Raw genomic sequence first — 14600 nt, 5'->3', positions numbered from 1 at the left:
GACACCTGCACCCGGCGACGGGGACAGAGGCGCCCGGTGGGACGAGGCTGTTTGCTCTCAAAGCCATCCACCTGCGCTCACAGATGCCTCCGGGGGGGGGGGGCACCCTCGGTGCGACCCTGCGCCTCGCCCCGAGCTCCAGCCCAGCCCCGCCCCCCGAGTCTCACGTTCAAGTCTCGTGACGTGTCAGACGGCACCTGCGGCTGGCAGACCTATGCGGTGCCCCCGCCCCCAGGACTCCTGCCCCCAGCCCAGTACCGGCGCCTGGAGGACGACCCCGGGGCGGGGGGGGACTGAGGACAGTGATGGGCTGTCACCGGAGTGACGGGGTCGCCACGCAGCTGGCTGTGAGCTCACCAGAGGGAGCCTGTCCTGGGTGGGCCGGCCCGATCTGCTCCTCCGTCTGAAAAGTGGGGTGAGCGCTGGCCGGCCGGGGGAGCGCGGTCAGCCCGCACACTGGGAGGAGACGGGCCCCACGGCGGGGCCCGGGAGGGGTCCCTGCTGGCCCTGCCGGCCACCAGCAAGCAGACGGGGACCTTGGTCCGGGAGCCCCAAGGGGACTCCACCAGCCGTGAGCTGAGGGGGGCCCCAGGTCACCAGGAGGTCACAGCCTGGCTGGCAACCGAGCGGCAGCCCCCCGACACAGAGCAGAGCACCGGCCCACCCGACCGCCCCCCCCCCGCAGGCCCGGGAAACGGGGGAGACCGTACGCCTGAGTCCCCGCAGGCTGCCGGCCGGTGGGGACTTGCTGCGGGCGAAAGGGAACTGGCTCGACAGCGTGAACCCTCTCCTCCCTCCTGTGGGCGCCAGGCAGACACGGCTCCGCGACAGAAGGTCGGCCGCCCCGCCCGCCCGGCCCCCGCCCCGCCCGCCCGGCCGCCACGGTACCTCGGTCCTCCAGCGCGTTGCCAGCAAGGTCGATGGTGTGCAGCGCGGAGCCCGGGTTGTGCGCCAGCGCACTGGCCAGCCTCTGGGCAAAGTCTCTGCAAGGGAAGGGCCCAGTGAGAGGGGGGAGTCGCGTGGCACGCAGCCCGCGCCCGCACCGACAGCCGCTGGCCGGACAGCCGCAGCGGCGGGCGCTCCCTTCCCCGCCGCGACCTGGGCGGCCCCCGTGTGTTAGCGCCCGGTCTGTCCCGCGTGCGTGTGCGTCCTCGCGTGAGAGGCCGTGAGCTCACAGCGGCACTTGGCTCAGTTCGACGGTGGCACCAAAACCGCATTCCGGTGCAAAGAGAAAACGTGCGACTGCCCCGGGGAAGACCCGCTTTTGGGCGCCATCGGCCCCTGCGGAGCGCAGAGCAGCGCCCCTGGGCGCAGACCGGTGGCCGCTCTGGCCACAGGGCTTAACGCCGGCAGTTGCTGGCGCCACATCCCGCCAAAAACCAGAAGGGCTGTCGGGTGTGTGCGTCCGAGAGGAGCACCCCGCCTGCTGTGACGGTGGTGCCCCCCCCACCCCCCGCCCAGCAGCCCCAGAGCCTTGGTTCCCAGATCCCGGCTCTGCTGCGGCCCCACGGGCTCGGGCGGCAGCCTCGGAACCACGGGGTGCGAGAGGGCGTGAGTGTGGCTGTGCGGACGGCCAGCACCGAGCACGGCCAAGGAGTAAAATGACACGCACTGGGCCTGGCTGGGGCGGCCCCGTGGACTGAGCCACCAGTGACCAAAGGGTCCCCAGTTCGACGCCCAGTCAGGGCACATGCTTGGGTTGCAGGCCTGGTCCCCAGTAGGGGGCGCACGAGAGGCAACCACACACGGATGTTTCTCTTCCTCTCTTCTCCTCTCCAAAAATAAATAAAATCCTTTAAAATTTTTTAAAATATGCAATAGGTTGTCATGACAACGACCATTGGTGACACTGATAAAAGTTAACGTAGCACCTGGAACAGGAAGGATCCTTTTCTAAGCCCTTTATGTAAGCTTCTTCATTTACTCCCAGAGCTGCCACTTCATAAGGAAGGTGCTGACACGATCCCCGTTCCGAAGCTGAGGCACAGGGAGCGGAAACACCCTGTCCAAGGCCACGAGCGTCTGGCCCGAGGGTCCATGCCCTCGACCTCTCTGTGCCGTCAAAAGCATCCCGTGACCCAAGAGCAAATGACGCCATAAAACCCGTCCTCTGTGGTCATGACGGGGATTCCGGGAACTCCTTCTTGGGAGGGAAGACACGGCATTCTGTGCGTGAGGATGAGGGGTCCAGCTCCCTTCGAACTGCGTGTTGGCGCCAGGGAAAGGGGCGAAGGGCCCTGAAGCAGCGTGGCCGCCGCTCGCGCGGGGAACACTCACGCTCGCAGTCCGGCGTTCTCCAGCACCAGCTCTTCCAGCCGACCGGACCTGCTCACCACCCGCAGCACGTGCTCGCAGACGTCGGCGGACTGCGAGAGAACGCACCACGTGAGCGCGCCGGGGTCGGACGCCGCCGCTCGGCCCACGCGGACGTGGCGCTGGGGCTACGCCGACCGTCCACGCGCTCATGCAGTCACTCAGCAAACCCTGGCTCCCCGGCGACCACGACGCACCATCGGGCCGCGGGTCCTGGGGCTGCAGGGACAGGACGGACACATCCCTGCCGTCGGGAGCGTGCCGCCGGGCCGGGGGGTCAGAGGGGAGAAAACACCGAGGGTGTGTGACAGGGTGGTGAGGAGGACGTCCGGGCGAGGCTCTGGGAAAACCGAAGGGAATTCCCAAGGGAAGGGGCTCGCAAACCGGAGAATAAAGGCTAACAGGCAGCGATGGTGGTGGTGGTGGTGATGGTGGTGGTGATTGTAATGGTGATAACGGTGACGGTGATGATGGTGGTGGTGGTGGTGATGGTGGTGATGGTGGTGGTGGTGGTGGTTGTTAGAATTTCTACGCTTTCTATGTGGATCTCAGTAACCCGCCAAGTAGTTACACTGCTATGTCCACTCATTCACTCAACAAACGAACTTGACACCCGTTTGTTACACCGACTTCTACTGAGCGGCTATTCTGAGCCCCAGGGTCTGGTGAGCACTGGGCGGGGATGAGGAAGACCAGCTCCAACTCGCTCCCAGTGACGGCACACGGAAGCTGAAGCCTTGAAGGTCAAGCGACTAATCTAAGGTCGCCGGCCTTGGAATAGGAGCCGGCATCGGGACCGGGTGCCCGCCCCCAGGCCCAGACCCCTTCCCCCAGCTCACGGGCCGCTCACGGGCCCCGGGCAGCCCAGCCCGTGTCCTGCTGACGGCGCCTCCGGTCGCTGCCCCCAGAGGCCCGGGGCCTGTGCACCAGCACACGTCAGACCCCCACTGCGCTCAGATGGGCGTCTCAACCCCAACCCCACCCCTGCGCCGCGGTCATCTCAGACGCCCGTCTCCAGGACCCCCGAGAGTCAGAGGCCTGAGTGCGAGGGTCTCCAAGGCGACGTCTGAGCTCCCTCCCTCCCGTCGGGAAGCGGCGCTAACTCTCGGGCACGCGCGGCCGGGCGGCTGCCTGGAGCGTGCGCAGAAGCCCCAGCAGAGCATCTGACAGTCCCACTAGACGCACAGGCCGAGCACCGGGCTGCCCCACACGCAGGAGCCCACCGGCTCCACTTGAACCCCATTCTGCACGCACGTCCTTGGGCCCCAGAGCTCGCGCGGGACACCAGCGTCACTGCCACCAACCCTGCCTGCTGGCAGCTTCCTGACGCTCAGGGAGGGCAGCCCCGTGGGGGCGGAGGCAGGCAGAAGCCCGGCGTCGGCTCCCGCAGCCGTGCAGGCCCAGCGCCGGCCGTGTCTGCCGACAGACGGGGAGGGCGCAGGAGGCCCCCCTCCCTGTGTCTTTGTGGTCATCAGCCGCTCGGCTCCAAGCAGCCGACACACGGGGAAGCGCTTCTCTGAACCTCCTCAGCGACTCGCTTTGGGGAAGGCCACGGAGAGCATCTGCAGGGACCTGTCTCCCCCGGAAGTGACACGCACGCAGCTCACCGGTACGGGGGGAAGAACAGACACACGCGCACGCACGCACGGTTTTTACATCCAAGCCAGGCGGGGTCCACGCGGCCTCGCCCAGCGCCGTCTCCGGGCACTTACCAGCCGCAGGTCCTTGGCGGACAGCTTGGTGAACCACTGGTTGTACTCCAGGGCCGCGATGATGGGGATCAGGTCCCTAGGGGCAGAGGCCACAGAACCCGTGACTGAGCCGCGACGACAGCCCCGGCCACGGCCTCCTTGCACGCTCGCTCGCCTGCCCCCGAACGCCCACTGTTCCCACGCGCACGCGGCGGCGGCCAGAACCGCCTCAGCCGTCGCTCGAGGGCAGTGAGACCCGGGACGGTGGGGGCAGCACTCCGGGGAGCTGAAGTCCGGGTGCCCGCGGGACTCCCCGCCCTGACTGAACACACTGACTAGACCCGGTGAGCCGGTCTCGGAGCCTCAGAATCAGGTCGTTTCCCGGTAAAAGTTGGCACGTTTTCTAGCCGTGAACTCCAGGGCGCACAGGCGCCCCCCGCAAAGCATTCGCAGCGACAAGTGCCCCCGACACAGCTCACTCACTGACAGGCAGGGCCCAGGGAGGCTGGGTGCACCCAGTCCCTGCTACCAAAAGGTCTCTGCAGACAGGGCCCCTCGGGGTCAGGGGAGACGGGCAGCCCGGGGTGCCTGGCTGCAGGGGGCAGGGGCAGGAGGAGAGCGCCCCACCTGTGGTCCAGGTGACTGAAGTCCTGCAGATTCAGCTCCCGGGTGTCCTGTGTCAGGTAGATGGTGTCCACGTCCTGTTGGGAAGGCGATGCAGTCACACCGACGGTCCGGGTGGATGGCGGGGCAGCAGGGGGCTCAGAGGGAATCGGACGATGACCCCGGCGGATCGGGGGTCACCCGAGCCAGGGGGTTGTCAGCAAAAACACACAGTGGGGACAGAGAGAGAGACAGACGGGTATCGAGAGTCTGTGTGCACGTGCCGTCGCCCGCGCGTACCCGAGTGTGTGTGACTGTGTGTGCGTGTGAGTGTATATATGAGTGTGAGTGTGTGAGGAGGAGAATGCGAGTGTATGCACGTGTGTGTTGAGTGTGAGCATGTGTGTGAGTGTGTGTGAGTGTCCCAGTCTGTGTGTGTGTGTATGTGAGTGCGTGTGAGTGAGTGTCCCAGTCTGTGTGTGTGCCCCCGCGCACAGACACACTCACCCACTGCACCTCCTCCCGGTACGGGAGCCCCAGCCAGTCGCAGACGTAGGCGTACATCTGAGAAAACCCACCTGCAACGCAAACGGATCTGAGACGGGTCTCCGGGACATGACCTCCAAGTCCAGGCTCAGAAGCCGCCACCAGGCCGGTGTGACGGGCACACCACACAGCAGGACGCCGCGGAGCCTAAGTGCGGGGCTCCCTGTCCCCGGGTCTGGCCGCGCTAACTATGCCCTCAAACCGACTGCACCTCCTCGGGACACGCCAGGAACAGACCGCACCTCCCGGCCGGGGCACCCCGCAGCCACCCATGTTCTGGCTCTAGAACGCGAGCTCACCGCAGGGGCCCTGCTCGGCCAGGGGCTGGCTGTCCCACCGGGCCTGCAGGCTGGCCAGGCGCTCCGCCGGCTCCACGGACACCCTCTTCATGATCTTCCTGCAAGGCCAACAGCAGGAGGGAGCATCAGCCACCAGTTGTGGCGCCGTGTGTAGAAATCTGTCTGGTGAGAGGCCTCTCTCAAACATAAACAAGGGTGCAGGTAGCTTCAGAGAGCGTCACGCCCCGGGACAGGTAAAGCCATGCCCCGGCGAGCAGGCACGTGGGCCCGGCACCCTCGCAGGGCCCCGCACTGCGCAGCGGGCGAGCCACCCCCACCTTCTGGGCGTCACATCCGCAGCAGGTGCAGGACACAGCTCAGGAGCCGGGAGCCGCGACCCAGGTGACGGGCACGCAGCCCTCGGCCCGAGCTCAGGCCTAACCGCTGACGTGAAGACCATCAGGGAACCCTTTCGATCTGCTTCAAGTAAGTGATTTGTTTAAAGTCTGCTCCCGAGGCTCCTCCCGCGTCACCCGGCCACTGTGCCCAGAATGGCCCCTGCCTCGGGCACGCCAGCCAGGGCACGGTGCCACCCCCGCCCCCCTCCACAGGGAGGGGCTGCCACCACCCGCTTCCCATAGACCCCCTTCTCCCACTTGTCTTCACCACGACCTCGCCTTTTCACGCTCCCACTGGCTTTGCACTTCCGGACGGGACTCGCAAAGCCGTTCCCATCGCGACAGCAGGAAACGCTGTCCTTCCACACCAGCGGCGGAACACCGGTGCGAGGCGCTGCCCTTCACACGTGTGCATGGAGGCAAGAACAATGAAGCCCGGGAAAAAGTCACGTGAGGAGTTGCATTCCGTCCCCTGAAAAGGAGGCTATGATCCCATTTCGCAAAAGCAAACCTAATTACAGAAACGCAATTGACTTGCGTGTAAACACACAGCGATAAAAAGTCACAGCTCTGTTCCCCACGGTCTGCGCTGCTCGTGGGGAGGAACCGGTCCCCTTCCTGGCGGTGGGGACCTGGGGCCCCGAGGAAGGGAGAGGAAAGGGCGGGGTGACCCACGCCCCCACCCTCGCGAGTGACGGGAGCCAACACCACAAAGGCAGTCGGTCACCTGGTCACCCGTGTCCCCGGCCGAAGGCGGGCAGTGCCGACCGAGGGGCTGCAGGTCGCAGCGGCCCCGGGGCCGCCTCCACGGGCTCCCCATGAGCGCCGGGCAGGAGGACCAAACGAGAGCCGGAGCGTCCAGGTCTCGGAAACTCTCCGCGAGTCTCCGCTCGCCGGGTGGCAGCCGCACCTGGTTCCTCGAGGCCCCTCCCCTCCCCGCCGCCGCCGCCTGTGAACCCTGGCCTTCCTCTTGGGGGGCACCCCGCCCCCCGCACAGGGCCCCGGCAGCTCCCACCCACGCCCATCCCCCCCCGGCCCCTTCTGCTCGGCCGCCCGGGTTCAGGCGTCCCTGGGTCAAAGGCAGGGCCACGGTCTGCTGACCTCTCCGCGCCCCTGGGCCACCTCCCCCCACGGCCTCGGGCACAGAGCGGGGACCAAACGTAGGGGCTCAGGGACTGCCCACGGCCCGCTGCCTGCCGGGGACGGGGGAGCCAGGGGGAGCCGGGGTTCCTGGCAGCCCCCCAGCCTTCGCCCGAGCAGCGCCCCCCGAGCCGGAAGGGAGGACCAGCTCGACCCGGGGCTCTGCGTCCCTCCTCCGGCCAGGAGGCTGCTGACGGGCTGCGCTGTCCGGCCGCACCCCCTCTCGCCCCCGCACAGCCACATGCCGCACTGTCCCCCGTCTGACGCAAACAGAAGCCCCCCCAGTTCCTCGCACACCTCACTTCCGGCCTCCCGGGCCCCTCGGGGCCGCACTCATTTTCCGCACGAGCCGCAGCCGCCGGTCCCTCCCCGACCCGGCACTGCCGCTCCCCACCGACCCGGCACCGCCCCGGTCACGGCCCCCTGTGCCCGTCACGGCGCCACCCGCTGGACGGCCGCTGCCCTCCGGTTGCCCGACGCCTAGCGTCACTGGGCGGGCCCCCCGGGCTCCAGGTTTCCGCAGGAACTCCTACTGACTCGCTCCGAGGCTGCCCCTCCTTCACTCGACCCCCAGATCTTGGGCTCGCCGTCAAGACCCTCCCCTGCCAGGTGCACAGCTCCCTCTGTGGCTGCGTCACCAGCGGGCGTCAGCCCTGGCCGACACTGCGGCTGTCACGGGTGCTGCGTCCCCAGACCTGATCCAACCCCCAGCCTCGCCCCCGGACCTGCCCCCTGGCGTCCCCACCTGGATGTGCCAGATGCCGGGTTCAGCGTTCCTGACCCACAACGGCCCTCAAAACCCCGGCTCCCACGGCCCCCCGGGCCCTCTGCACCCCAAGGACACGCGGCACGCTCCCCAAGTACACGCCTGGGCCCAGTGGCCCTGGGTTTAAACTCTTCACAAAAATAGATAAATGCCACAATTACCAGTATCCCTAAGGCGCACTTCAGAAAATGAGAGAAAAAGGAAAAGGCTAATTATCATGTTTAGTTTTTCTTTTGCATTTTTTTTAGGTTTCCTCTTACTGATCAAGAACTAAAACACGAAGGAAATGACGCCGTGTCCCCATTCACGCTGCAGGTGACGGCCGTGCGCCCAGCACTCGGCCCCCGGGGAACGCTGCGCACGGAGTCCACACGGGGTCGGGGGTTGGGGGGGGAGTGGAGCGGCAACCCCACAGTGGGAGCCTCGGACGGGAACTCGGAACTCGGGCCGAGGGAGTGAGGCCGGCCAGACCCCCCGCCACCCCCCGCCCCCCGGGACTCACAGGGAGACAGGCCGGGAAGGTCCTCCCCGCCCCGCCCCCCGCCCCGGGACTCACAGGGGAGACAGGCCGGGAAGGTCCTCCCCCCCGCCCCCCGCCCGGGACTCACAGGGGAGACAGGCCGGGGAAGGTCCTCCCCCCCCCGCCCCCCCCCCCGGGACTCACAGGGGAGACAGTCCGAGGAAGGTCCTCCACCCCCCCGCCCCCCCGCCCCGGGACTCACAGGGGAGACAGGCCGGGGAAGGTCCTCCACCCCCCGCCCCCCGGGACTCACAGGGGGAGACAGGCCGGGAAGGTCCTCCACCCCCCCCGCCCCCGGGACTCACAGGGGAGACAGGCCAGGGAAGGTCCTCCACCCCCCGCCCCCGGGACTCACAGGGGAGACAGGCCGGGGAAGGTCCTCCGCAGGCAGGAGCCCACATGGGCCAGCACGTCGCTCACGTCCTCGGGCGACGCCATCCGCAGGGACAGGCTGTGCTTCTCCGTGTCCAGGACCATCTGCAAGAGCCGGCGGGCACCGCGCGGTCAGGGGGCACCAGGCCGTCAGGGGGCACCGCACGGTCAGGACCGAGGGCTCGAGCGAGCAAACCACCCTCGCGGAGGCCGGCGAGCGCAGTCCCAGCGTGTGGGGCCCTTTCTTAAAGCAGCACCCCACCCGCAGCTGCAGAGTCGCCGACCTGCTCGGGGCCAGGGTGCACAGGCGGTCACGGGCACCCACAGCTGAGGTGAGTGTGTGTCCAGGGGCAGATTCAGAGCCCCCCACCGCCACCGTGTGGCAGAGGCCGAAGGTCCACATTCATGCACGACCCCCCCTTCACCGAGACTCTGCCTGGGGGGGCGCCGGGCAAGGCCCCGCCGTCCAGGGTGAGTAGGAAGCCCCCCCACCCCCGGGCGTGCCTCAGGCAACCGCAGCCGGCAAGAGGCTCCAGTGAGGAACCTGCAGCGGTGACCGACCGCACCTCGTGGGAGAACACCTGGAAGTCTCCCCCCCAGGTGGGGGCGGGACAGGACGTGCGTCCCCACCGCCTGTCTCGGCCCAGGGCGGCGCGGTCGTGCAGGGTGGCCGGCTGCGCCGCGCCGGCACCGCGGACGAGTGGTCAGTTTGCCCGCTGCCGTTCCAAGGACGTTGTTGCCAGGAGACGGGCGACCCCGGGGGCGCAGGCCCAGCGCTCGGCGCTATACCGACGGCACCGCAACGGCGCCGTGTTCGCAGGGACGGCCGCCGTCACCCCCGAGCCCGCCCGGGGCGCACAGTGGGCTGCTCACAGGGAAGGAACCCGCGAGCTTGCGAGTGTCCTGTCCCCGCGGTCGACAGGCAGCACGGCTGTCACCCCCCGGGCTGCTCGCTGCTCGTGTGGCCCCGAGAACAGCACAGATTCAGACAGACAGACAGACAGACGGAAGCCGAGAGACCCACGAGGCCTGTCTCCCCGCCACAGCCGGGCGAGAAGAGTGACCGGTGTCCACACAGAACAGGAGGCAGCAGCACTGTGCTCCGTGTACGGGACACGGGACATGGGACACGGCCGTCCGTGCATAACACGGAGCTGGCTACTGACACACCCCCAGACCTGACCGGTGGGCGGGCACACAGCGCCACGTGAGAATCCACGGTTCCCGAATACCGGCGAGAACCAGCGGGGACCTGAGTGTTAAGAGCAGCAGCGTCTACAACGGCGTCAGGAAGCAGGAGACGCTTGGGCACGAGCCTGAGGAGGGACTGTGAGACCCGCGCCCTGGAGCCGCCACAGAGCACAGAGCAGGGCTGAGCGCCAGGAGAGCACTCAGCGTCAGCGGAGACGGGCGCCCGTCTCGGGTCGGGAGCCAGCTCTCCTGGGGGGGGTGGTGTTCGGAGAGCCAGCGCAGCCCACAGCTAGGGCCCACGCGGCATTCCCGGGGGCGGGGTCTCAGGGACCGCTCTGCGCCGGGGAGAGCCACCAACCACGACACAGGGCCCACCACGCGGCCTGGTTTCAGGTCCGCCTGTGACGCTGCCGTCGCCCGGACCGTGTCGCGGGGACAGAAGGACAGACACCTGCCACAGGGACAGGACTTGGAGGCAGGACACAGACCGGCGTGGAAGGAGCCACTGATCGTCAGCGAGAAGGAAAGCCAGTCGGGGTGAAACCACAGCCGTCCACACGCACGGCATGGGACACACGGACAAACCACACACACGGAGTAAGGAACCGAACGCTGACGCGTCCACACGCCGCTGGGTTCACACAGAGACCGCGTCGAACTGGACCGTCGCCCTGAACGTGTGACCTGGAGCTAGAAGATTCCGGGAGACGGAACACACTCGGTGACCTCGGGTGGAGTGAGGATTCTCTCAACCCGCGGTCAAAGCAAGTGCCGCCCGGGGAGGAAAATACTGAGACACTGGACTTGACCAGAATCTCAAATGTCTGCTCCTGCAAAGGCACCGCGAGGAAGATGAGGAGATGAGCCGGCAGACGACAGGAAACACGCATGCCTCATGCATCTGACACACCCATGTGCGCAGAATGCCCTGGGGCAACCCTGAAAACTCGACGGGAGCAAGGGACGCAATCTGCCAACGGCCAGAGGGGCAGCCGACACCGGATCGGAGGAGACCCCGACGGCAAACGAGCGACACAAAGACCCCCGGTGTCTTCCGTGCTGAGGGAACCGCGGCCTCAAACCACGACGGGGAGCGTGCAGCACACTCGCCAGAACGGGCCAAAGTGAGCAGGCGGCACGCCCGTGCCGGGGTCGGCAGGAAGGAAATCGGCCGGCGGCCTCCTGGGGGTCAGTCTCCTGGGGGCCCGCCTCCTGGGGATCCGCCTCCTGGGGGTCAGACGTGCATCTGCCGCACGCCCAGGCGTCGCCCACGGGGAAGGCGAGCCCGTGTGCGGCCAGGTTTGCACGCGAGTGTGCACCGCAGCACCCCTCGGAGCCCAACACTGGGGACAGCCGGGCGTCCGTCCTCGGGGGACGGAGGAGCAGGCCCTGAGAGAGCCACGCGGCGCCCCACTGGGAAGTGACGGGGAGCGAGGGACGGGACGGCGGCAGGGGACACAGCCTCACGGCGATGCTGCTGACCAGGGGAGGCGGACTGTCAGTCCCACTCTCAGAAAGTTCCAGAAAAGGGGGATTCCTCTGGGCCAGCGGGGAGCAGGCGCCTGCCGCTGAGGAGGGCAGGGGGGAGGGCGGACAGGTGTCCGGGAGGCTTTGGGGGGACGGGCGGGTTCCGTAGGTCGGTCCCGGGAACGGTTTCGTGGGGACCCAGCTGTCAAACCTCCCAACCGTACGCCTCACTCAGTTCACCGCGGGTTCCTTACGGCCCCACGAGGCTGGCCATGAAGACCCAAATATTCACCTCGCCTCCCGGAAGGCCCGGGCCCAGTGCTGTGCAACCGCTACAATGTGCTGGTGCCACGGCTTGCACACAGCCTCCCGGGGGCAGCACTCTCACGGGGCGGCCGCCCGCGGGGAGCTCCCCGGCCGCTGCGGAGAAAGTGTCCTTCCAGGCCCCGCCCCGCCCCGCCCGCACGGCCGGTCAGCCTCCCGCCGCTCCACGCTGTCCGGTCCCTCGTCGGGCCGGCCCACGGGCCCACCCACCGGTCTCCGCGGGTCACACTCACCTGGGCGGGCTTGCTGCAGGTGACGCCGTGAATGTCCAAGTAGTTGAAGCTCAGCTCCAGCTGCAGTGAGGGAGACAGAGACCGGTCACCGGGGTTTCGGAACACAGCGCCCGGTGACGGCCCCGCAGTGAGAGACGCCACCGGGCCACCGGCGGGGACGGCGGGCTGGCTTGCTGCCCCCGCTCCTCCCCTCAGGTCGGACCCGGGCCGACCGGCCCTCAGAAGAAGCGTTATCTGCACCCCTAGCGGGACGGCGCGGGCCCGTCCGACTGCTTACAGTTCATCCCGGACAGACACGGGGAGTTTCTGCGTTTCTGCCCTGGGACCTCATCCCTTCAGAAACGCGGGTGTCACACAAGCCACCGGAACACGCTTCTCTCTTCTACTTCACAGCGTGGCCTCGGAGCCACCCCTGGGTGGCGCCGGCGCCTGCCCCTCCCTCCCGACCCCGGCCTCTCTGGTGGCACTCCGCCGCTTACTGGAGCCACCACCCTTCCCACCAGCTGCCCCGATCGAAGTTCGTGTGAAAACACTGAAAAGTGTGGTTGGAGAAATGCGGTATTCAGGAATTTCAAGCCATGCTTAAATGAAACACACAGTTGGGTTAGAGTTTTCTCCTTCTTCACACAGATAGGTGCTTTCTTTCCTTTTTATTCCAGCACGAAGGGTCTCCTCCGCCCTTCCCCTGCGATCAGCATCTGTTTTCTTCAAAACACGTCCAGTCTCGCACTCTCTGCCTGGTTTTCCTGGACAGCGGCCACTAATCTCTCTCCCGGCTGCCGCCTTCCAGCCGCAGACCCCGGGACGGCGTGGGGTCCCTTTACTTTGCCCTCACCTTCCACCCAGAAATGCAGTGGGGGAACCCCCCCAGAACCCAGCCCACGGGCCCTCTGCTCGGCCCCCGGGGAGGCGGGGGGCCGTCCCGTCACGCGTGGGCGCTCGGAGACACACGGGGACGCCGCACGCCCGGCTTCCCTGTCTACCTCTGACCTTGGGGGGTGGGCGAACGGGGGCGCCTGGCCGGGCACTCGGGGCCGGCGCCCTCTCCATGGCCACGTCCCCTGGGCCCCTCAGCCTCAAACCGCCGTGTGGCCTGAAGCGGGCAGGTAGTTCTGCGAGATGTCCTTGATGAAATAAATGGACCGGCACAATCGGAACGGCTCTGCTTAGGTTTGGGAACACACCTCACTCAGCAGGTGTGAGCCAGAGTGAGCAGGTGTGAGCAGGAGCGAACAGGTGCAGGCGGGTGTGAACAGATCTTGTGAGCAGGTATGAGCAGGTGAGAACAGGTGTGAGCAGGTGTGAGCAAGTGTGAGTGGGTGCGAACAGGTGTGAACAGGTGTTGTGAGCAGGTGTGAGCGGGTGCGAACAGGTGTGAACAGGTGTTGTGAGCAGGTGTGAGCAGCTGCACCCTCACACCCCGGCAGCTGCCAGAGTGCCACTGGCGCTGGCACCGTCAGCACCGTCTCACGCGGACAGCTCTGGTCCGCGTGCGGGGGGGAGGGGGGGTGCTGGGGGCAGTTAAGAGGCTTCCGCTGGGCCTGGGGCGGCCGCTGGGGCGAGCAGAGCACCGGGGAGCGGGGGACGCCCTGGGACACCCCAGCTGGGCCTCACGGACCCCCAGGCGGCCCGGCACCGACGGGGCGGGAAGGAACCCAGGCTGCAGGGACGGCCTCTGCGAAGAAGGCGGCGGCTCGGGGCCTTGTGATCCGTGTGACCGCCGGCCCAGCGGGGGGGTGGGGGGGCCGAGACCTCTGATCCCCTGCTCAGCTGGCCTCTCAGCCCGCCCACGGGGCCGCGGCCCTCGGCCCCCAGACGGCCCCCCCTCCGACCGCAGCCCGCCCCAGAGACGCCCCCAGGCGGCCCCTGGGCGGGGGGAGGCAGGAGCCAGCCAGGAAGCTGGGGTGCGCGCCGGCTGCTGGAAGGCAGGGCCGCAGGCACTAGCGGTCGGGTGGGAAAGGGGAAGGAATTAGCCCAAACTTCCCCACTCACCGCACCCCCGCCTCTAGCCAGACAGCAAATCCACGTGCACTTGTGTGTCTGTCTGTCTGTCTGTCTGAGTTCTGAGTGACCCCCACACACCGCACCGGCCCGGGTCCTGTAAACGTTCCGGCCCTTTCCCTGCGCCCACGGGCCCCCGCACACCCGGGCCCAGAGCCCGCTCCCCGGACACCCTGCGCAGGTTCACCTGCGACCCCCCAGCAGCGGCAGACCCCTCCTCTGGCCGACAGTGTGGGGGGCGTCCTTCAGCCCAGTGTCTGTGCGGACCCCCGGACCTAGCACTACCCACCCCCACCCCCACGGCAGGGCCGGGCCTCCGGGTGACGGCAAAGTGCCGTTCCCCACCCGGGTGTGGTGCAGAGCGACCTGCTCCGTGACTGACCCCCGAGGAGAACTCCTCGGGTCTGGGTGTCCGAGCGCACGGGGGATGGGGGGGGTGGGGGGGGGGCACGCCTGACGGTGAGAAAACAAGAGGAAACGTTGGACGAGTCGGCCCCGGAGGGAAAGGGGGCCGCACGCGTGTCGCTTCGTGAGGCTGGGGGTGTCAGACACGGGCGACCGCGTCAGACACGGGAACCCACGTCCGACCGCCCAGCGGGGCCGGCTACACCTCGAACTCGTGACAGGGGAGCGGGGCCTGCACTCGGGGGCGGGGCGGGACCGGCCGCAGACGACGGGAGGCAGGCGGCCGCCCCAGGGGACGCGCCCGCCGCTGAGGACGGACACTTTCCGTGTCACGCGAACACGCCGCGCCCGC

General features: G+C 67.8%; 1 protein-coding gene across 5 annotated transcripts in view; it reads right to left on the bottom strand.

Annotated features, from left to right (window-relative positions):
• The window catches only part of CARMIL1 (capping protein regulator and myosin 1 linker 1), a 127614-nt gene that overhangs the window by 64595 nt on the left and 48419 nt on the right, over positions 1-14600 (bottom strand). For all 5 annotated transcript variants that reach the window (XM_045861776.1, XM_045861775.1, XM_045861778.1 and 2 more), the window contains exons 4-11: positions 11843-11902; positions 8611-8732; positions 5453-5550; positions 5115-5185; positions 4632-4705; positions 4026-4101; positions 2278-2366; positions 889-983 (exon numbers count right to left, since the gene is read on the bottom strand). In XM_045861776.1, the coding sequence (XP_045717732.1) occupies positions 889-983; positions 2278-2366; positions 4026-4101; positions 4632-4705; positions 5115-5185; positions 5453-5550; positions 8611-8732; positions 11843-11902 (685 nt within the window). The remainder of the gene's footprint in view (positions 1-888; positions 984-2277; positions 2367-4025; positions 4102-4631; positions 4706-5114; positions 5186-5452; positions 5551-8610; positions 8733-11842; positions 11903-14600) is intronic.

Source organism: Phyllostomus hastatus, unplaced genomic scaffold, assembly GCF_019186645.2.
Source record: "Phyllostomus hastatus isolate PE091 unplaced genomic scaffold, TTU_PhHast_1.1 phas_scaffold_216, whole genome shotgun sequence".
In the NCBI taxonomy this organism is placed as follows: Eukaryota; Metazoa; Chordata; class Mammalia; order Chiroptera; family Phyllostomidae; genus Phyllostomus; species Phyllostomus hastatus.
This window is presented reverse-complemented; position numbering and strand designations above follow the sequence as displayed.